General features: G+C 40.4%; 2 protein-coding genes across 3 annotated transcripts in view; both read left to right on the forward strand.

The window, feature by feature from the left end:
- Nucleotides 1-24,032, forward strand: part of RABGAP1L (RAB GTPase activating protein 1 like) — a gene marked incomplete at its 5' end in the record, with an annotated part of 440,168 nt that overhangs the window by 6,230 nt on the left and 409,906 nt on the right. The gene's annotated exons all lie outside the window — the stretch shown is intronic.
- On the forward strand, nucleotides 10,665-11,207 carry LOC308534717 (Golgi-associated RAB2 interactor protein 6-like; the record flags this gene model as incomplete). The annotated part of the gene is made up of 1 exon (XM_081113283.1): nucleotides 10,665-11,207. One exon carries the CDS (start codon nucleotides 10,665-10,667, stop codon nucleotides 11,205-11,207), a length of 543 nt encoding a protein of 180 aa, XP_080969409.1.

The raw sequence follows: 24,032 nt of genomic DNA on the forward strand, positions 1-24,032 counted from the left end.
GCTACTTGGTTTGTAAAAAAAGAAAAAAGGAAAAAAAAGCCAGTTGACTTCTGAATGGTCGACAAAGAATCTTCAGGATAAGCTTTGGTTCCATAATAAGTATGAATAGTGTCTTGTATATACTGTGTTCCTCATTTATTTAAGCTTCTGATACGTAAAGTATATATATTGTCCTGTCATTTTAGGAAGTTTCATCTGAACTGCTCCACAAGACAGCACACCCCAAGTAGCATGATAAAAGTTCAGATGCAACCTGCCTGATACCTCCCACCAGTTGAATGGACTAGCTAATCGTGTCAGCACAGTCTCTTTTCTTATTGTTGTTTTTTTTTTTTTTTTTGGGGGGGGGGTGGTGGGCAGGGAGGAAGATGTGTTAGGCTTTACAAATTGAGTTTATTAGAATCCTTCCAAGTTTTCTACCATCATTTTTTTTGTGTGTGTGTGTGTGGTACAAAATGTGATGTTGATGTCCTTAACTTAAACTATGCAAACATTTTTTAAAGATATACACATATATATAGATGTGTCTATGTGTATGTGTACACACACACACACACACACACACAGACACCCCTATTAGTTGTAGGAATTTGTGGTGAAAATACAGTCTACCTGGCAAATATCTAAAAACAAATGTCTAGCTCTTTGGAGACTGTCATGTTAGTTACAATTATGAAAGTAATGCATACCCAAAAGGATTTTTTATATGCCAAATTTCCAAGAAAGGGGCACATTTTAAAAGGCAAGTGTAGAACTCATTCACGTACCAGTGAAGGATTTCTCAGCCTCTCCTCTACCCCACATATACACTTGTATTCTGCCCTTATTATTAGCAGTAATGCAAATTGCAGGACTTTAAAATCAGACTTCCATTACAGAGGATGCAAATAACAAACACTATTTTTAGAAAAAATATAAGCCCGTGTTTTTCAGTTTTTAAGGTTTAAGAGACAAATAACACTAGTTTTGATAAACCATGTAGAGTATTTATTCCGTGCTTCAAGATGTGGTTGTCATTTTGAGGCCCTCTGCTAAGAGCATTATGTAAATACAAACGGTTGTTAAAGTGGTAATTAGGTATTTGCTTGAGTAGTTTGTTTCTCTGTAGTAAATTTATCTTGGTATGACACTTTGAATAGATTATACGTTAGTGAAACCGTCAACCATTAAAGGGAGCCTTTACATATACTGGCAACAGTTCGGTTTCTTAGATTATTTTACTGTAATTTTGTTATTTCAGCGGCCATTTGCCATTATATCTCATTCATTTATTGTTTTAGTTCCACAAACCTCTTTTGTCTTGAATCGTACTCTTTCATTTTAAAACTTCCTCTCATATTTTAACGGCCATGTTTGGACTAATGTTTTGATTTGCCTTTGTCCTAGTCTTTTTGTGTTAACAAAGATACGTTACTGCCTATCAAGTTGGTACTGAATTGTAATTCAGTTAATGTCTTCTTTCTTCCGTCCATTTCCCCACTTCAATAGTCTAGAATAGATTCTAACACTAACCCAAAGTTCCTGGTAGTTAATGGGAAAATTGGGTAGTTAATGGGAATTTTTATGCAAGTGTTATGCAGCTTGCGCAACCGATTTGGCTCAGTGGATAGAGCATTGGCCTGTGGATCAAAGGGTCCTGAGTTCGATTCCAGCCAAGGGCATGTAATTTGGTTGCAGACTCCTCCCCGGCCTGGGCCCTGGAAGGGGTACGTGCAGGAGGCAACAAATCGATGTGTTTATCTCACATCAATGTTTCACTCTGTCTTTTCCTCTCTCTTCCACTCTCTCTAAAAGATCAATGGAAAAATATCATCAGGTGAGGATTAATAAAAACAAACAAAAAGTGTCAGGAATTATTCCTAGGCAAATCAAGTTTATTAAAAAAAAAAAAGAGTCATGCAGCTTAATTTTCACTAATGAATCTTGGCCTCTAGGGTTTTTTTTCTTTTTTTGTTTTTTTTTTCTTTTTAAATTTTGGCCTGCATTTTGTATTTCTTGTCAACATTGTCAATAGTTCTGATAGATGAAACAGGTTTCTCCTGTTGCACTTGGTTTCACAAACACTAAAATAGCAATCTCTATCATTTGAAGATATCAGATAGTTTTAAAAGATAATGCAATAATAGTAGGTTAGGGAAGCTTGTTTGTTTAGCAATTAATGTGATACTTCCCATTTTGCATATACATCTCAGTATGTTTGTATGCGAATCATAGTAGAACTTTATTATGTTCCACTGAGAATTCACTTTCCTAAAGAAGCGCTTTAGCAAATTTGTGCTTTTGAGAATTGGGTTTGGAAGAGGATGACAATAGTAGATTTTGGAAATTTTGATTGGCCAGGAGGTGTCGGTGTGTGTGTGTGTGTGTGTGTGTGTGTGTGTGTGTAAAGAAAAATAGTCATTAAGCTGCAAATAACTAAAAACATTCTGATTTTGTAGAAGACAGTGTAGGTAAAACAGGACTTCTTGATGTAGTGCTGCTATGAAATTCAGAGAGAATAAGGGATTTACCACAGTTTTTTCTTTTTGCATAATTAATAATAACTAACATTTAATGAGTTAGTTATAAGATAATGCATATTACCTAGTTAATCTTCACAATAACTGTGTGAGGTAGGAGCTATTATACTATTTCCAGTTTTCAGCTGAGGAAACATTCAGTTTAGTGTTCATTCACTTGCTTAAAATCAGAGTTCTTAAGAAGCAGGTCTCTTTTGCTCCTAAATCTGCCTATACTGTACTAGTAGTGACTCTCAAGTCCTACTATATATTGTTGGTTCTTTATATGGGGATGATGAGACTTGCCTTGTCTGTTTCATAGGGTAGTTATGAGGGTGAAAAAGGTAAGGTTTACAAAATAACACCTATAAATGTGCCTGATGTTTTCATTTTACTAGATAGTTTTGAGAAACCAAAGAAATCTTTGAACTAGATCAGCTAGATTACATATATTATTTTGCAATCACTAATGGCATAAAATAAGTCAAACAAATGAGAATTTGAAAGGCTACACTGCAAAGTAGAAGGCATATTTTGTGTGAGTCCAGAGGATCAGTGAGTAAATGCTAAAGGAAGGTAGAAAGGTTGTGGTGTATTGAGTAAAAGTGGGTTGGATGATGCCTAGTGATCTGAATTCTCTCTACAATGAGGAGCATATGTAAATAACATTAGGTGACCTCGAAGATCCTTCCAGCATTAAGAATCTATGAGTCTTTGTAATGGGTGACTTTTCTTCTATTCTGATACCTCAAAATAGCTAGATAGACCCAAGGTAACATTTTCATTTAGCTGGGATTATCAACAGGCACCATTCATTAAATCTCTCTCTTTTTTTTTTAACGTAGATTGAACAAACGTGGGAAAGATATAGTTATGTATTTTTGCTCTCCCCCCCCATAGAAAAATATGTTTTTGAGGATGTGGTGGGTAGAACAACTTAAGAATAGGTTGTCACATGTTTGTACTTAATACTTTTCTTATGAGTGTCCCTTAAATTTAGATTTCCTGAGTGTATATTTTCAGGTAAAAGTTAATATCACGATGAGTATGAAAGGTCATTTTTTATTGTATGGAATGTTATAGCTCTCTGGCTCTTTATACATTTCATTTCATTCTCTGACATTGTTTTATTTACATGGCAAAGCATGAATTCAGTATGAGAGAAGCAGAGATAAGAGGCTGTTAAGGAGCCGACAGTCATATTGGAGAAACACAAAAAAAAGGGGAGTGTAGCAAGGATGGGGCAGCATAGGATGTGTCATACAGGAAAGCTTCAGAGGGTTATGTATCCTGGTTTGGGGTTTCAGGTATGGCTGCCTGGAGTATCTAAATTGACCTGCAGATTTTATGGAATACTAGACATAGTTCAGCACAGTATTTGCTATATAACATTAGTGAGAGATTATTTGCTTATATAAGATATTAGAATTAGGGTTCTTGACCATTTGGCTATCAGCTATTTTTAGAGAGTGTGGACCAGGTCATTTTTCTGTTCTGAATGCTTTATTATAGCATCATCTTGAAAGCCTTTACTTAGACTGTAGACTATTAGAAATCTCTCATGTGTGCTTTCAGAGCATCCTATGTTGTGATACTAATAATATTGTCTTGTAACTTGTCTGTTTTTGTATTAGACAATAGGCTTTTCAAGAGCAAAAACTTTTGTTTAGGGCTCTGAAATTGTTGTGCTGCACATTGGAATGTTGGCTCTGTATGGCATCAAGAAGTTATTTGTAAAGTGGGGATAATAGTACTCACTACATAGGGTTGTTTATCTTGAAAAAGTTAAAATAAAGAGGAGACATAGCACAGTTCTTGGCACATAAATTCTCATAAATGTTTTCTCCTTTTCTTTTTGTGTTTGGTGCTTAGTAGTACTTTCAGTCATACTTAAAAAAAAACATTTTTATTGATTTCAGAGAGAGGAAAGGAGCGGGGAGAGAGACAGAAACACTGATGATCAGAGAGAAACATCGATCGGCTTCTTCCTGTACCCCACCCCACTGGGGATCAAGCCTGCAACCCGGGCATGTACCCTAACCAGGAATCGAACCGTGACCTTCTTGTTTATGGGTTGACATTCAACCACTGAGCCACACCGGCTGGGTTCAGTCATACTTTTTATAAAAAAATCTTTATTGTTGAGATTATTACAGATGTCCCTCTTTTTCCCCCCCATTACTCCCTCCACCCAGTTCCTGCCCTGCCCCAGGCCTTGCCACCCTATTGTCTGTGTCCATAGGCAATGCATATATGCATATAAGATCTTTGTTTAATTTCTTCCTGCCCCCCAACCCCCCTCTCTCTGAGAATCATCAGTCTGTTCCATTTCCATGCCTCTGATTCTATTTTATTCAGCAGTTTGTTCTGTTCATTAGATTTCTTAATTCCTTTATTTTATTTTTTTAAAATATATTTTATTGATTTTTTACAGAGAGGAAGGGAGAGATAGAGAGTTAGAAACATCGATGGGAGAGAAACATCGATCAGCTGCCTCTTGCACACCTCCTACTGGGGATGTGCCCGCAACCAAGGTACATGCCCTTGGCCGGAATTGAACCTGGGACCTTTCAGTCCACAGGCTGATGCTCTATCCACTGAGCCAAACTGGTTAGGGCTTAATTCCTTTATTTTCATTTTTAAATTCAATTGTTGATAGGTATGTATTTGTTGCCATTTTTTTGTTCATATTTTTGATCTTTTTCTTTTTCTTCTTCTTCCTCTTTTTAAAGAATACCCTTCAACATTTCATATAATACTGGTTTGGTGGTGATGAGCTCCTTTAGGTTTTTCTTGTTTGTGAAGCTCTTTATTCTGTGAAGACCTTCAATTCTAAATGATAGCTTTGCTGGGTAGAGTAATCTTGGTTGTAGGTCCTTATTGTTCATCACTTTGAATATTTCTTGCCACTCCCTTCTGGCCTGTATAGTTTCTGTTGAGAAATCAGCTGACAGTCGTATAAGCATTCCATTGTAGGTAACTAACTGCTTTTCTCTTGCTGCTTTTAAGATTCTCTCTTTGTCTCTAGCCCTTGGCATTTTTAATTATGACATGTCTTGGTGTGGTTCTCTTTGGGTTCCTCTTGTTTGGGACTCTCTTTGCTTCCCTGGACTTGTAAGTCTATTTCTTTCACCAGGTAGGGGACGATTTCTGTCATAATTTCTTCAAATAGGTTTTCAATATCTTGCTCTCTTCTTCTGGCACCCACATATTATGAATGTTGGTATGCTTGAAGTTGTCCCAAAGGCTCCTTACTCTGTCTTCATATTTTTGGGTTCATTTTTCTTTTTGCTCTTCTGGTTGGATGTTTTTTTGCTTCCTTATATTTCAAATCATTGATTTGATTCTCAAAATCCTCTACTCTACTGTTGAATCCCAGAATATTATTCTTTATTTCAGTAAGTGTATGCTTAATTTCTGACTGGTCCTTTTCCATTTTTTTTGAGGTTTCTAGAAGATTCTTGAGTAATCTTAACCATAATTTTGAACTCTGTATCCAGTAGTTTGCTTCTTCCATTTCTTTGTCTCCGCATTTTGGCTGCTTCTCTGTGTTTGCTTCTATGTCTCCTTGAGTTGGTAGAGTGGCTTTGTGTAGTTGGTATTCTATAGTGGCTCAGCCTCCCCAGTCACTTGTTCTGGCAGCTCTAGGTGCACCCCTTTATGGGCTGAGAGCACAGTCTTATTGTAGTTGAGACTTGATTGCTGTTGGTGTCACTGGGAGAAACTGACCTCCAGGCCAATTAGCTGTAAGGACCAGCTGCGACTACAGTAGGAGAGCTGTGATGCAGGAGACACCCCTGTGAAGCAGGACTTGCTTCAGTGGGGCTTTGGTGCTCACTGAGTCTCTCCCTTGAGTGGGTCTCTGATGGATGTGTAGAGTTGTAATCTGGTATGGTCTGATACTGACCACTGGGTATACTGGCTCTTGGGTCTCCAGGGAGGTGTAAAGTTAGCCACTGCCTGGGGCGACCCGGCAGGAGCTACAGAGAGTTCTGTAGCTTCCTCCTATTGGTATTGGGTTTGGAAATGCTCAGGTAAGGCCCAGCTGTGAAGCAAGGCAAGCTGGTGCTGGTGCTGGGTCTTGGACCTTTTATTGATAGGTTTGGGGCTCCCTGACCCAGCTGCAGCTTGTTTGAGAGATTTTACCCTGAGCAAGGAAAGGACATTCATATGCAAAATCCACTGAACACATCTTGGTTGGGGTTGTAAATTGGATGAGGCAGGGTCTTAGGGAATCACCTGGACGGGACAAACAGACATGGCTGCCAATTAGCTCTGTGACCAGGGAGGTCCCAGCATAGGAACAATGATTCCTGCGAGCACCTCCATCTGGGAAAAAGCCGCTTCTGAGTTCTGCCCTGATGCCAGACAATCCAGTTCCTCCTTGTATGTGTCTGTGTTCCCCAGAATCTTGCCCTGGTGCTGGAGCTCAGAGGAAGCAGGATCTTTTAAGTTAAATTCGTGGTGCTGGCCTTTTAAGAGGAATAGCTGGGTCTCCAGCATCCTCTGTGTCACTAAGCCCCAATCCCTACTGGTTTTTACAGCCCGTAGTTCTTACTGCCCTTAGGGACTTCTTTTCCCAGCTCTGGAACCCTGGGCTGGGTTCTGGTGTGGAGTTGGGACCCCTTGCTCCTCGGGCGGTCTCCACAGGGATGATCTCCCTCCCAATTAAAAAAATGGCACGCGTTCCATGCCTCCGCACCTCTTATCAGTCTCAGTGTGCTTTCTTCTTTACTTCTCTAGTTGTAGGACTTCCATTCATCCAGCTTTCCAGTAGTTATGGGTGATGGTTGTTCTGCATTTTAGTTGTAATTTTGATGTGGTTGCGGGAGATCATGAGTATAGGCGTTTACCTACGCTGCCATCTTCAAATCTCTCCTCAGTCATATTTTTTTTTTTTATAAATATATTTTATTGATTTTTCACAGAGAGGAAGGGAGAGAGACAGAGAGCCAGAAACACCGATGAGAGAGAAACATCGATCAGCTGCCTCCTGCACATCCCCCACTGGGGATGTGCCCGCAACCCAGGCACATGCCCCTGACCAAAATCGAACCCGGAACCCTTCAGTCCACAGGCCGATGCTCTATCCACTGAGCCAAACCGGTTTTGGCATGAATTGTTTAAATTAAAAACATTTTTGGGCACCAGCATTTATGGTTGATGCTGTGTATATCATAATGCATTATATCTGGAGTCACAGATCTGATTGTCCTACTCTTAGTGGTGCTGAGATTGATCAGTGAGTAAAGCGATGACAAATCTAATCATTCTATTATAAAGTTTATTTTTTCCCTTATAAGCAACATGTCATCTGTGGTACAGTGCTTTGACTCTAAGTACAATGTAGTGTTTTTTTTTTTTTGTTTTTTTTTTTAATATATTTTATTGATTTTTTTACAGAGAGGAAGGGAGAGAGATAGAGAGTCAGAAACATTGATGAGAGAGAAACATCGATCAGCTGCCTCCCGCACATCTCCCACTGGGGATGTGCCCGCAACCAAGGCACATGCCCCCGACCGGAATCGAACCCGGGACCCTTCAGTTCGCAGGCCAACGCTCTATCCACTGAGCCAAACCGGTTTCAGCCAATGTAGTGTTTTTTAAAAAATATATTCTTTATTGATTTCAGAGAGGAAGTGAGAGGAAGGGAGAGATAGAACATTAATGATGAGAGAGAATCATTGATTGGCTGCCTCCTGCATGCCCCTCACTGGGGATCAAGCCCACAGCCCAAGCATGTGCCCTGACTGGGAATTGAACCGTGACCTCCTGGTTCATAGGTCGATGCTCAATCACTGAGCCATGCCCACCATATGATTTTGATAATTATTATTTAGGGTAGTGTAGTTGCCTAAATGCCATCAGTAGGGTTGTTATGAGTCGTAAACATTTGTCATCTATTTGCTTTCAGCATTTGAACCTTTTCCTGCATTTGGCAAACCCTTCAATTTGTGAGTCAGTGCCTTCCTTTCACTAGAAAAGCTAAAAATGTTAGATGCTTTATTACCAGCCTCCTTTTTATCTCAGACATGGATAGGTTCCATCAGTATAATATGCCTACCTCCAATTTTGGACCAGAAACTAGTCATATTGAAGAAGATGGTACTGCACACAATCCACTCTGTGATGGTGGTAGCAGTAGCCATTCTTGTTTAGTTTTAGAAGCATCAGAAACAGCGGTTCTAAGGGTAGCATTCATCCAGTGTCGGCTGTTGGTTGTGCAAGCTATGACATCTGGGCACAGACACTGGGCAGGTTGAGACATACTCTTAGGTTTATTCTTGGCTACGTGGCCTTTAAAAGTTTAGTTCCTTGCTGTTCTGGAGATACTTTAAAAAAAAAACCTTTTTTTTTTTTCCTTAGGTACCTATTATTTGTTTTTCTTCTTAATAACTAATAACTCCAAGAGAGACACTTTGAAGGAATAATTTAGATCGAGGGATCCAGTGTCTTCCTAGGTCCTCCTTAAATCTACAGTTACATTTGTCTACCCCTTCTTAGTTTTTAAAAGTCATCGTATATTTATATTCTCATTTCTTGTTCTTTGAGATGTAGTTTGTTATCGATTGTCAACTCTTAGAAATACTCAATGCTTTTTTGAGGTGGGAGAATTTTGAAGAGTTTATTAATTAATAGCATCTATTGCACTGACTGAATTTTGGCCATGTGCATTTGTTAAAATTTTAATTAAAAACTTTTCAAGTGGCCACATAACTTATGCCAATACATGGCCTTTGAAGTCTCCATCATCCTTTCCAACCTTTTCACATTTCTTCTCTCCTCCTTACATCTCATCCTTCCATCAGTTCTATAAATGTTGAAAAAACCCTCATAGCAGTTCTTCACTCTATTGGAAAACATATTCTCTGCACCTGCTCCTTCCTTTAGATCTGGCTTCTTCTTGCACACCTTTTACATCTTGGCTTAGACATTACTACTTGTACATAACTTCTCTTTCTTGGCTGGTCAGCCAGGTTAAGATCCTTGGTCACATACTCTCATCAGCCCTGCAGCATTTGCTTTGCAGCTGTGATGAGTTATTTAGAACACTTTCTGTTATAAGTGGGAAACCCAACTCAAAAAGGAAAAAAGAGAATTAGTGTCTCCTATTATAGAAAAGCCCAAGTTTTGGGTCTGATTTAGGTATGGCTGCATTCAGAAACAAGTTTCTATTCCGCTTTGTTACCTTCATGCTCAGATTTCACATGGCAGTCTTCACGAGTTCTAGGTTTCCATCCTCTCAAGTTCAAATCTAGTGGTAATAGAAACTATAAAAACATGAAGGCTTTATATCCTAGCATGTCTTTTTGAAGACTGGGTCAGCAATGCTAAATTAGGAGAGGCAAGCTGAAACCCTAGAACAAGGCTGTGATATACCTGATATATGAAATATTGAGATAAAAACCTTTTATTGAAAAATAAAAGCAAAATTTACCTTACATATCATATGAATGCCAGTTTAACTTAATAAACTCTTCATGCAGTTTAGTTATTTGTTCCCTTGTAGGCAACAAATAGCAAACTCAGTCTTTCCAGAAAAAAATGAAGCAGCTCAATAATTGAATTTTTGAGAAAGCAGTTTATAGACAGTTACAACCAAATGCAGATTTGAGCAGGATAGGAGATTCTTAGGAACATTTTCCCTGTTAAACCTTTATGTACATTCTTAAATTCAAACTTGGTGACTGAAGTTAATGTTTCATAGAAATTCACTGACAACTATAAAAGAAAACATTAAGCAAAAGCTCAAAAATACATTCAGTTCTTATAAAGCCTTAAGTATTTGTCACCTCTTAGTATCACCTTTATAGATTAAAGCAAGACAGGGACTGCTAATCACATATCATTGCCTCTGGTAGCTGCATGAAAACAAGTGTCCTTGAAGAAGCATACTTGTGTTACGCTAGCAAAACACATAAGAATTTGGTACTTTCTGTGCCCTTGTGGGGTGGCTGTTTGCAGGAGGATGCTGTCCCTTCCTGCGGGGGCAGCTGTGGGGATGAGGACACAGTGCTGTGTGTGACAGCTGACTGCAGGTCATAATCAATAGCAAAAGCTTAAAGGTGGCCCGTGGGGTGGAGGGCTGGGGTTGAGGGGGGCTGTGGTTCAGACCCAGGAGGAGGTTGGGGAGAGGACATGCAGCAGTCTCAATGAAGGACCGACATGGGTAGCAACACAACGCTCTGGCAGGGCAGTGCCCAGAGCAGCCATGTGCTGCACATGTTCCACGGCTCCACGGGGAAGCTGCAGCGGCAGCTGTGCAAGGGCGCATTTACCATGTTCAAGCGCATTCCTATGTTTGAGAGTGACTTCATCCAGATCAGCAAAAGAGGAAAAGTGATTGATGTGCACAACAGTATGCAAGTGATTACTGTGGGCATTGCATATACCAGCCCCAGCCTCACAATACCTGACGTCATGCTGCTGGCACGACCAGCTGTCAGCTGTGCAGTCTATGCCAGACATGATCAACACACCCAAGGAAGGGGACTCAAGTCAGCGAAGACCTTGGGACTGACCAGGCTTCTTCCTTTGAAGTTTGCAAAGTTGTCTGTTTACAGTCATGAGAAAAAACAGCTCCACTTGAAGCTTGCCACTGGCCACTCTTTTTACCTACAATTATGCTCCCCTTCAGATGCAAAAGAAGATGTGTTTGCACACTGGGAAAACCTGGTGTTGTTCCTGAGACCACCAGAGGATGTTTAAAGCAGTACCCGAGTTGTATCCGCTTGGGACTCGATGGACATACCTGTGTTGGAGGCATAGGACAGGAAGAGCCCAGGAGTAAGTTTTTGCAGAGACACTCAGAGAGGGACCCTAGTGCTTCGAGAGAGCAACTGGAGGCTCCCAGGCTGCTCTCTTAGGCTGCCTGGGGAAACTGCATGTGGTAGGACTCAGGCCAGTAGAACCACTATGTGGAGGCCTTGCTACATTTGGGAGGTCCCGAGTACATCTGAATATCCAACATACCTTAGACCCTGTACCTGATGTTGTAATGCCGTCGACAGCATTCTGACTGTCCAGTCTGTTCTGAAACACATACTGCTGTGGACTCAGGCAGTCTGATCTGCTGTGGGACATTTTTAACTATGAGAAAGCCCTTTCTTTATTTGAGCCATGAACTGATATTTGCATAAATCAGTGGCATTGCAGCATGCATTGCACACAGGTGCACAGTTTGTTAGTAGCTCTCAGAATGTAGGATGGACATAGCTTTTGACTAGTGGTTTCCCTTTAGAAATCTGTTTTGCAGAAATTATAAAACAAGTATATAAAGCAGTGATGGCGAACCTTTTGAGCTCGGTGTGTCAGCATTTTGAAAAACCCTAACTTAACTCTGGTGCCGTGTCACATATAGAAATTTTTTGATATTTACAACCATAGTAAAACAAAGACTTATATTTTTGATATTTATTTTATACATTTAAATGCCATTTAACAAAGAAAAATCAACCAAAAAAATGAGTTCGCATGTGTCATAGGTTCGCCATCAACTGATATAAAGTAAAAGTGTGAGGATGCTCACTGGTGAATCACACTAGTAATCTCCCTGGGACTGAAATTGTCCAACTTCAGCTGGTCCACAGGTATTCTCAACACTTCTTTCTGGTCACACGGACAATTTGGGGTCCCTTTCTCACAACTCCCAGCACATGGGAATCCACACTGGTTTCTGGCTCCACCATCTAGTTGCCTTTACTGATGTTGCTTCACGGTACCCTGTACCTTTGAGGAAAGTTAAAATCTGAGAGTGTGCCAATAGCTCTCAAAGCTCTCAGGTTTCCCAAATAGCTAATTATTTCTACTCCTGCCCCTATGTTTATCCTTCTGGCCAGGTTTGAAAACAAAACTCCCATGTTTGTCCCCCTAGATCTACCTGAATCTCCCTTCTCCAACAATCCCATGGAACCAAAAGGCTTAAGCTTTCCTCAAATCCTATCAGCCGGAGGAGGACCCTCCTTTCCACTTATGTAATATTGTATATGCATGGTGGCCAGAGCTACAGTATTTTATGCTGAAAGATAGAATAATAGATTTTTAAAAAATTCCTTTTTTCTGGATTACTCTGTACTTTTGCAAATATGGTCTTGCTAAAGAGGTTATGCAAGTCAGCTTTAAGACTCAAAGCGGGAAGGAGGGGAATGGGGACATCTGTAAGAGTGTCAATAATAAAAAAAACGTTAAAAAATAAGACTCAAAGCAGGGTCAATGTCCCCTTTCTTCTAGGAAATCAGTAAATATTTGAGGACACGGATTTTCTGTGAAGATTAGCTGATAAAAAGCAGGCCAAGTCCTTAGCACTGTGTTCACCACATAGTGATCACAGTGCTGTGATTTCTGCTATGTTGGCTGCTATGGTTGCTGTGGTATTTCAAGGACATTAAAGGGGAACTTCCCAATCATTTGTTAGAAGTAAAAATTTCAGGGAATGCCTTTAAATATTATTTTGGATCTTGGCTTTCTCAGAATTGTGTAATCCTTTCTCTCATGCTCTATAAAAGCTCTTTGGATTTCAGCGCATTCCTCTGAACATATCCTGCACGCATGCACTCACCCCCTGGGCCCTCTGCCTTTATCCACACCCTGTATTTTCCCTGTCCTTATTTCCCTCTATATTCCCTCTGCATATGTATATTCCTTGTGCATACTTTTTCTCTTTGCAAGCACTTTCTTAATCTGAACAACCAGAAGCTGAGCTGGAGATGAATAGTCTGCACTCAAGGAAGATAAATCATTTAGAGATGTTAATTGAGAGAAGTTCAGATAAAGTACATTGGCAATTCAAGTAGGAAGAAATAATTTGTAGTAGGAGATGATGAAAGAGGTAGCTGTTGAGCTGAGTTTTGAAGGATTATAGCATCTAGATGTGTCCAGCTGAGAGAGGAAGGGTGCTTTATTATTTTTTTCTTCAAAAGAAACAATTTAAAAGCAGCTCAATTGTGAGTGCATGTTTGAGTGACAGCTACTTTTATTTATTTATTTTTTAAAAATATATTTTATCGATTTTTTACGAAGAGAAAGGGAGAGGGATAGAGAGTTAGGTTGCCCTTGACTGGAATCGAACCTGGGACCCTTCTGTTCACAGGCCGACACTCTATCCACTGAGCCAAACTGGTTAGGGCAAGTGACAACTACTTTTTTTTTTTCTTTTTTCTTTTCAAGGCCACCAAAAATTTGGTTGCCTCCCCCCAAAAAAAATTAGGAGAGAGAGAGAGAGAGAAGATGTGACAGCTACTTTTAATCTGTGTGAGCCAAAAGGAAGGGTACTTAGGTAAAGGGAACAACATGACCCTAAAGGTAGGATGTTGGAAATGTATAAGGGGCTATTTACTCTATTAGAAATTAAAATTTAAAATGCTTATTAGTTAAAAATAACAGTAATAAAGGCATTGCATGTTAACTTAAATAACATTTTAAAGAAAAGTAACTATCTCTGAAACAAAACAATTTAGTGAGATGACAGCATCATTATACATTTGGCAAATCCCCTTAATGTCTACCTTATTAGGAGACAGACTCTCATTTCTGCTGTTGCATTCACTCTGCTGTAGTATGTTGTTTGAGTTGAAGTGTATAAAGAGCAGCTGGCCATTAACCTTTACCTTTAATTACCACTCATCTGGGGCCTGGATAGAAGCTGAGAGTGTAGGCATTTGAAGGTCTCCTCCAAGTGCATACTGTTTAACTGGAATTAATAAGATAAAAAACGAATATGAATATTTTTTGGGATTTGAGGTGAGACTAGTAGGCATTAGATAAATAGGAGAAAATAGAAAGGCTTTACAGTTGAAGCCATATAGTACAAGTTATGGAAAATTGCACTTCTCAAGATCAAAAGATTGGATAGTTACTAAGAATTCAAGAGGTAGAACAAAAGTAAAAATGACTACCTTAAACTGGGATCTGATAAAGTCTCAAGGATAATATAAGACACTGGGACAATTAGTTGGCCAGTAATGCTGGGGAAGAATGTAGCTAGCCATCTATTAAGTGCTTTCCATATGACAGTTACTGATCTAAGTGTACTATGTGTATTCATGCATTTAATCTGCAAATAACTCTAGAAGGTTGGTATTATTATCATTATCATTATTTTACATGTCTGAAATCTGAGGCACAGAGAAATCATGTTACCCACATGAGATTACACAATTAGTAAGTTGTAGAATTGGAATTTAAACTAAGGCAGTTGGGTAACAAGGCCTGTGCTTTTATGAAGCATTCCAAGTGCCCCTTAAATATCTACACTAGTAAAAGAGAAACACGGTAATTGGCGTACGACCGCTACCCTTCCCATTGGCTAATCAGGGAGATATGAAATTAACTGTCAGCCAAGATGGCGGCCGGCAGCCAGGCAGCTTGAAACTAACATGAGGCTTGCTTGCTTCAGTGACGGAGGACTCCAACGTTCCCTGCCTGCTGCTGCAGGCCTCTGAGCCTGCAGTTTCAAACATTGTAACAAATATAGATGCTAAACAAAACCTCAGCCAGCTGGGATCTCAGAGCTGGAGTTGATACAGAGTTTGGAGAACCGAAACAAACCAGATACCTGCTTTCAGGAGCGGAGGCCTAAGAGCTGGAGCCTCAGAGCTAAAGCTGGTCCAGAATAAAAAAAGAAAAAGAAAACAAGGAACAGTTGGGAGCTTCAGTCCCAGCCTGAAAACAGCCCTCAGCCCCTCACCCAGACTGGCCAGGCACCCCAGTGGGGACCCCCACCCTGAAGGGGGTGTGACCAGCTGCAAACAGCCATCATCCCCTCATCCAGGACACCCTTCAGGGCAAACCAGCCGGCCCCCACCCGTGCACCAGGCCTCTATTCTATATAGTAAAAGGGTAATATGCCTCCCAGAACTGGGATCAGCGGAGCTGAGAGGCCTCCCAGCACCGGGATCAGCGTGACAGGGGGCAGCGCCCAAACCCCCTGATCGCCCTGCGGCTCTGTGTGTGACAGGGTGCGGGGCCACAACCTCCCTATCCGCCCTGCTCTGTTCATGACAGAGGAAGGCGCCCCAACCCCCTGATCGGCCCTGCTCTGTGGGTGATAGAGGGCGGCGCCCAAACCCCCCTCCCCCATGGGCCCTGCTCTGTGTGTGACAGGGTAGAGCCATAACCTCCCCATCGGCCCTGCCCTGAGTGTGACAGTGGCGGCGCCCCAACCCCCTGATTGGCCCTGCTCTGTGGGTGATAGAGGGCGACGCCCCAACCCCCTGATCCGCCCTGCTCTGTGTGTGACAGGGGGCGGTGTGCCAACTCCCCTATTGGCCCTGCTCTGTGAGTGACAGGGGGGAGCTCCTCAACCCCCTGATGGGCCCTGCTCTGTGCGTGACAGGGGGTGGCGCCACAACCTCCCCATCGACTCTGCCTTGAGTGTGACAGGGGAGGTGCCCCAACCCCCCAATTGGCCCTACCCTGAGGGTGACTGAGGGTGGCATCGCAACCTCCCAATCCGCCCTGCTCTGTGCATGACAAGGGGCGGCGCCCCAACTCCCCAATCGGCCCTGCTCTGAGCCCAACCAGGGCTGCACCTAGGGATTGGGCCTGCCCTCTGCCACCCGGGAGCAGGCATAAGCCAGCAGGTCGTTATCTCCCAAGGGGTCCCAGACTGTGAGAGGGCACAGGCTGGGCTGAGGGACCTCCCCCCCGAGTGCACAAATTTTTGTGCACCGGGCCTCTATTTAACAAATAAAATTATATAAGGAGGATGGTACTAGTTTAAAAAAGAACCTTAACACAAACCAGAGGATTTTGAACTTGATACAGGAGACTCTCAGTTAATGTTTGCTTTTTTTTCAATTGAGCTGATTTAAGAAGTAAAATAGATTAAGTGCCACTGTTGTATGTGTCATTCATTATGGTGAGGATATAAGGATGAGTGTGGCAGGGCTTGGTAATTATCCCTCAATAGCTGTCTTTCCTTTCTTCTGAATTAATAGCATTTTCAGCTGGCCTCATGGTCATCCTATATAATAAAAGGCTAATATGCAAATTGTCCCCTTGGGAGTTCCACCTACTGGGAGTTCGGCTGCTCGTTATGATGTGCGCTGACCACTGGGGGCAGCGTGGAATGAAGGAAGGTCCCAGCTGGCAGCTGGGGGTAGATCGGCCCTGACGCTGGCCAGGCCTGGGGAACCTACCGGTGAACGAATTTCATGCACTGGGCCTCTAGTCCATAATAAAGACTATATTCACCAGCCTTTCTTGAAAGCTGGAGTGGCCACGTAATTAAGTTCAGGCCATTGGGATGTGAGTGAACCTATGCTTGTCAGAGCTTGTTGGAACTTGGCTGAAATGATTGGTGGTATACATCCTTTGTCCTCTTTTTTTTCTTTTGGTTTGGTATTTCTTCATTGTTATTGCCTGGGCAGTGCCAAAGGGAAAGGTATTAAAAGGAAGAGCATAAAATCTCTTTAAAATGGAAATTCTTATAAAGAAGGATTACATAGAAATCTGCTACAGTGGAAGCAGGTGAAGGAAAAATCTATCATAGGAATTAGTTTGGTAGGGGCAGCAAGAATACCAAAGATGTGTGGAAAACAGTTTATCAGATTAGTAGTGCTCAGTTGATGAATTTGAATCTGTTGATCCTGGAGCAGCAAACACCTCCACTCCTAACCTGGTGTTCTCAGGAATTCAAATTCATAAAGATGCTTGACCAGAAATGGCCAAGGTAATCCACTCATTTGAAATGTCAGCAACACTCAGGAAGAAAGTGGCATTAGGCTTTTAAATCATATGAACAACCTCCTTATATCTTCTTGCTTTTATAAAACCCCATGATGCTATTATTTTTACTTATTTTAAATTTTTGAATACATTTTTTTCAGAGCAGTTTTGTGTTACAACAAAATTTAGCAGAAAGTACAGCAAGTTCCCATCTACCCCTGCCACCATACACACACAGCCTCCCCCACTGTCAACATGGGGCATCAGAGTGGTACATTTGTTACAATTCGATGAACCTACATTCTTGCCAGAACTTGGCATTGTAAGTGTTCTGAATTTTGACCATTTTAGTAGTTGTATAGTGTTATGTCATTGTTGTTTTAATTTGCGTTTCTCTGATGACATACGAAATGGAGCATCTTTTCATATGCTTATTTGCTGTCTATATGTCTTCTTTGGTGATCTAACTGTTCAGGTCTTTCGACCATTTTTAAGTCAGGTTGTTCATTTTCTCATTATGCTATGATTTTCATGCTCTTTCTTCCTCTAACAGGTAATGTGCCAGACAGTGATTAAAAATGATTTCTTTATAATCAGATTCACTGTAAGAATCCTGTCTCCATTATGTAATAGCTGTGTGACTTTGTGAAAGTTACATAAGCTCTTTGTGCCTCAGGTTTCTTCTTGGTAAAAGGGGGTTAATAATGCGTGATGGTCAAATGAGTTGATACATATAAAGGACTTAGACTAGGACTTGACTTGTAGTAAGTACTTAATAAATGTTAGTACGTAGTATTTATTACTCCATTATTTCATATACTCATTATCACTGTCTGCTCTTTACTGTATTCCCTGTAGAAAATGTTTGCTAAACGTATCCACACAAAATTGTAAATTGTTTTTATGGGTATTTATATTTTTTAGTCTTTGTTGAACTAAAAAAATCATTTACCATACGAGCACAGTCTCTTGGTAAAAGATTCAGCAAATACACAAATATGTCTACATATATGTAGTAAAAATGAAAGTTCCTTTACATGTAACACCTCCCCCCCCCACCCACTTCCTCTTTTCTTTCCAGAAGTAACTACTGTTAACAGTTAGAATAGGTTGAGGCTGAGCAGATTGGTCTGTGATGTTCCATATTAATTTTTTTTTAATTGGAAGCCTTTGGCAGTGTTTTTGCCTAGAGTCTTGTAGTAGAGGTTTTCTGAGATTCTGCAGTGTTAACCCCTGTACACTCCTTAGAACTTCCTAGTAGGTCCGATTCTCAGACTAATACCTGCTTCTCTTTATTTACTCCTTCAATTTGTAGCAACCAGGGGTAATTAAATTTTTTAAAAATATACTTTTTGTTGTTGATAGTATTATAGATATCACCCCTTTCCCCCCACTTTCCCCCATCCTCCCAGCCCCTCATCTCCCCCCCCCCCCCATGTCTTTACTATCCTATTGCCCATGTCCATGGGCTATGCCTGTAAGTATATAAGTTCTTTGGTTTATCTCTTCTCATCCCCAAACTCCACATCAAGATATGTTTGTCTGTTCCATGCCTCCATGCTTCAGGTCTTATTTTGTTGGTCAATTCATTCTGCTCATTGGATTTCACAAATAAGTGAGATCCTGTTATATTTGTCTTTCTCAGATTGGCTTATTTCACTTAGCATAATTTTTTCCCGGTCCAACCATGCTGTCCCAAAGGGTAAGAGATCTCTCTTTTTTACAGCTGCATAGTATTCCATTGTGTAAATGCCCCACAACTTTTTTTATCCATTTATCTACTGATTTTGGCACTTGGGTGCCAAGAATGTCCACCTTATTTAAGATGTTCAACCTAAAAGTGGTGTGGAAGGTGAACTTAGCTGTCACTCAGGGTTGGGGTAGAGTTGTGCTGGCAACCCTTTCCCTTGACATGTGACCCAAAGGATAGAAGGAATCTAGGAGGTGTCTTTCAGTGCTCTCTACCCTACCATTCTCCTATTTCTGATGACAGGATCTGAGGAATGTGCGGAGATCTGGAGATGCCTTATAATCTTTTAGATCTAACTTCAGAGTGCACTGGTTAAGGACTGTTCAGTAAGTGAATACCCCGGTTGAGATGGAGATAATTGCAGCTTGCTTTGAGAATTATAGAGCTAAAGTATGTTGAAGGGTAATTAAAATTTTTATTTCTTTTAGGTTTTACTTGTAATTAAAATATTTTTGTTTTATTTAAAGGTTAGAGTAAGGATATAAATTAATGTAAAACATTGTAGAAACACTGTAGAGGGGTGATTGACTCTTTTTGGAAGGATCAGAGAAGGTTTCCAGATTTGTTAATCCAGACAAGTCCACTGTTGGCATTTTACCCTCCCAAATTTGTGTAAAGTACCTGTAAATTTGTGTAAACTACATGCAAAGAACCTCAGAGGCAGAGGAGAGTGAGAATACCCACTGGAAGTTCAGGATATACCTGAGAGCAGCTTGAAAATTTCTTAAATTCTCTGTTTTATCTTAAGAATTCATGTGAATGTTGCATTTCATTGCATTCTGATTGTGTAAATGTAGAATTATTTTAATTACAACCAGAAAAGAAAAAAAACAAAACATTCTCTGCTGATCTATTAATTGTGGAAAACTGAGGTGAATAAAGAGAGCTGACACTACCTATATACCAGGTTTAGCACTCACCTTTCTTTTCTTTTTTGTTAATCCTCACCTGAGTATATTTTTCCATTGATTTTTAGAGAGAGTAGTTGGGAGGGGGAGAGACACACAGAGAGGAACATTGATGTGAGAGAATGTTCTCATTCTCACTAAGTTCCTTGAAGCTCTTATTAAGTTCCTTGAGCATCCTTATAAACTTCGTTTTGAACTCTATCTTGTGGTTTGCTTACTTCCATTTCATTTAGAGATTTCTGGAGATTTCTTCTGTTCTTTCATTTGTGACATGTTTCTTTGTCTCCATGTTTTGGTTGCTTCCCTGTGTTTGTTTCTATGTACTGGTAGAGCTGCTAAGTTTCCTGGGCTTGGTAGAGTGGCCTATTGTAGTAGGTGTCCTATAGGGTCAGCCTCCCTGATCACCCAAGCTGGGCACTGCAGTTATGCAACCATTCCTTCTATGAGCTGTAAACCCTCTTGTTGTAGTTGAACCTTGATTGTTGTTAGCACAACAATGGCTGGGATTTACTCTTCAAGCCAATAAGCTTTAAGGCAGTGGTTCTCAACCTTCCTAATGCCGCGACCCTTTAATACAGTTACTCATGTTGTGGTGACCCCCAACTATAAAATTATTTTCGTTGCTACTTCATAACTGTAATTTTGCTACTGTTATGAATCGTAGTGTAAATATCTGATATGTAGGATGTATTTTCATTGTTACAAATTGAACATAATTAAAACATAGTGATTAATCACAAAAACAATATGTAATTATTTATGTGTTTTCCGATGGTCTTAGGCGACCCCTGTGAAAAGGTCGTTCGGCCCCCAAAGGGGTCGCGATCCACAGGTTGAGAACCACTGCTTTAAGGATTGCCTGCGAGGAACCACCACTGTGGATGATCAGCTGTGCTGGGGCCCTCTCCACAGAGCAGGATTTACTACAGCAGGCTGTGGTATCCACTGCCTCTGCCCCTTGCGTGTTGCTGTGGAGGTGGTTGGGTGATGTTTTGATGTGGTCTGAAGTTGTCCACAGGGAGCACTGGCCTTGGGGCCTCCTGGGAGACATAAGCCTGCACTAGAAGTCAGGCCAGAAGTCAGGCTGCTGCATCTTCGCAGTCGTTGAAGACAAACTTCCCACGCCCAGGGCCGCTCTGGTACTGGCTCTCGCCCCTGCAGGCGAGGTGGGACCGGAACCCCCTACAAATTAGTCACGGCTGCACCCACCCAACTCCACAGGACAAAGAAACCCACCAACCCCGGAAACTGCCCTTGTGGTTCTCTTGATGTTAGTGTTTCATTAATGACAGCTTCATCTCAATCCTGTCTATTTCTCTAACTTTACTGCACGTGTCAGTTGGAGGTTCAGGAGGGTGTAATTAAGTCACTTCTGGAACTCTCTGGATTTTTAACTAATTGAGAACAGAAGCAGGAGCCACATGTAGGATGAAATAAAGTATTGAGCTTTATTACCAGTACAGGTGGATTGGAAAATGTGGTGAGGATTTTAGAAGTGAAAGCCCCCACATGGAGTAGAACAGAAGAATAGGGGTTTGTTTTCAGTGCAATGAGTCATGACACCTGCCAAAGCCACAGTCCCTTCAGATGGAAACTTTGGGCAGGAGCTAGGCAGGCATGTTTTAAAGCACTTAACTTGGTTTCTCCCCACTCCCACCACTGGGCTTGAGATGGGCACTTGACCAATGGGCAGTCTTAGCAGACAGATCCCTACAAGGTGAGATTGATTTGGTTGCTTCACATCTGGACCCCATATTTAATTTGCTGTATTAACTAGAACAAATTATTTAATCTTTTGAATGCATTCCTTCTTTTGTCAGGTGGGAATACAAGTATGCTAAGTGATTGTTGTGAACACACACAAAAAAATGCCCAATACTGTTTTGTTACTGCTATTTGTGAATTGTAGTAACTTATTCTTTTTTAAAAAATATATTTTTATTGATTTCAGAGAGGAAGGGAGAAGGAGAGAGAGATATAGAAACATCAATGATGAAAGAATCATTAATCGGCTGCCTCCTGCACGCCCCACACAGGGGATCGAGCCAGAAACCTGGGCATGTGCCCCAACTGGGAATCAAACTGTGACTTCCTGGTTCATAGATAGATACTCAACTACTGAGCCACCGCGGCTGGGCCTGTAGTAATTTATTCTTATACTAGGCCTTGAATGTTTAAATCTTCAAAAATTACAACTGCTACATTAAAAGTATAGTAAATTACTTCTTATATTCCTAAATTGTACTGTTAATTGAAAACATGTATGGCTTCAAATTAATATTGCTTTTTTGATTTACTCATTTCATGAAAGCATAAGGTTACACTTGCTTTATGCTGATGTATCCTCATATTGCAGACTTGACCATATGAATATTACACACACCACCAGGTGTAAGTTTTCATTTTCTTGTCAGAATGAAACCTCAATCATATTCTCCATATTTTGAGGGAAGGGAGCATATAGTTAGTGGACACTAAGTGTCTTAAGTGTCATTTGAAATCAGAGCTTTAATTTGTTTGAACCAATGTGATGATATTTTGAAAAGAAAAAAAGGTGTTACTTATATCAGTGTGTAGCAAAACACACAAAAAGCATTAAACTGCCTTAAACTTTATATGGATGCCTTGCACATAATTATTGTTTAGTAAGAATTTTTTCACTGGCCTTGTGTTGTACATTGATTTATTCAGATACATTAGGGGAGATCTTAAGGTACTTAATTAAGATTTGGATACTTATAACAGGATAAATTAAAAAATAAATTTCTCAAAATAATGAGTGGTCCTACTTGGTGTGTTGGGACAATGCTCTAACCAACTGAGCTACCCAACCGGGGCTCTTTAATTCTTATCTTAAGTTTTGAAATATCTTCATTTTCATTTTGTATTAAAGTTTAGTAACTGGCTAGGATAAATGATTTGCTCTAAGAGTCTAAACAATAATTTTAGAGAATGGAGGAGGGTTGTTTGAAAGTGCTGGAAGTTTTGTTTTCTTTCATTTTTAGAGATCAAATAATCTATAAGGTGTATGTGGCAATTTGAGAAGCTGCAGGGACCCTTTGCACTATTAAAGGAATTAGAACTTAATGAGTCCACTGGTTTTATTCATCTCTAAATTCCAGTTTTTATGTTAAGTATATAGTAGACTTCCAGTAAACGTTCGATTTACTAAATCCATGGCATGCACATTAAAAAATATTTATTGGCACCTTTTGGGCAAGTATTTAATTATTTTTCTTATATTATTGGGGTCATCTTCAGAAATTATGACAAGTATAGTTGCTTCATTTTCTCAAAGTTAGAAAGACATGACTTAGCCGTATATAGAAATTATTAGTTTTTTGTTTGTTTTTTTGTTAAGCCTCACCTGAAGATATTTTTCCATTGATTTTTTTTAGCGAGTGGAAGAGAGAGGGAAAGACAGAGAGAAACATTGCTGTGAGAGAAACATATAGATTGGTTGCCTCCTGCATGCGCCCCAACCAGTACCCGGGCCTGGGAGGAGCCTGCAACGAAGGTACATGCCCTTGACCGAATGGAACCGTCGGGACTCTTTGGTCCGCAGGCCGACCCTCTATCCACTGAGCCAAATCGGATAGGGCTAGAAATTTTTATTTTTTATCTAGTGTTCGTACTTTCGTTGTTGTTAACCAGTTGACTAAGTGTTTCTCAAGAAATTCAAGGATGGAGTAGTACTAGTTTCTGATTTGCAAGGTTATTCCTGTTGTTCAATATAAGAGCTTCTGCCCCACCTCTCCTCAATCTAGATACATCTCTCATAAAAAAGTCCCTAGATGTTAAGATGTGGCATAATTTAAGAATGGTACTTGGAGTAGACCTGGATTTGCATCTCATTTCCGTCAGTTACTGGTTGTGTGGTTCTTGGGTGAGTTACTTCCTTTTTAATTCCAACTAACAATTAAATTAATTAACAAATACTATAAAACTCCTGACAGAGCAATTAACAGACAGTAAAGTGGTAAATTCTAGTAACTACCAGCTTCTGACTATATGTTTACTAAAGGAAAAGTAGAGTTAAGCATGCAAATTAGGATATGTTTGAATGTAAGGGTGAAGGAAAATTATACAGTTGTTAAAATTGTGGCAGCATAGTGAATTTCTATTTTTAAGGTATTGAGGACTCTAACTTTGTCTTCTGGATATAGGTTACTTTTTCTCTTAAACTCATCATCCTAAAATGTCATCGAA

The sequence above is a fragment of the Myotis nattereri genome, assembly GCF_964212035.1.
Source record: "Myotis nattereri genome assembly, chromosome: 18".
Taxonomy (NCBI): Eukaryota; Metazoa; Chordata; class Mammalia; order Chiroptera; family Vespertilionidae; genus Myotis; species Myotis nattereri.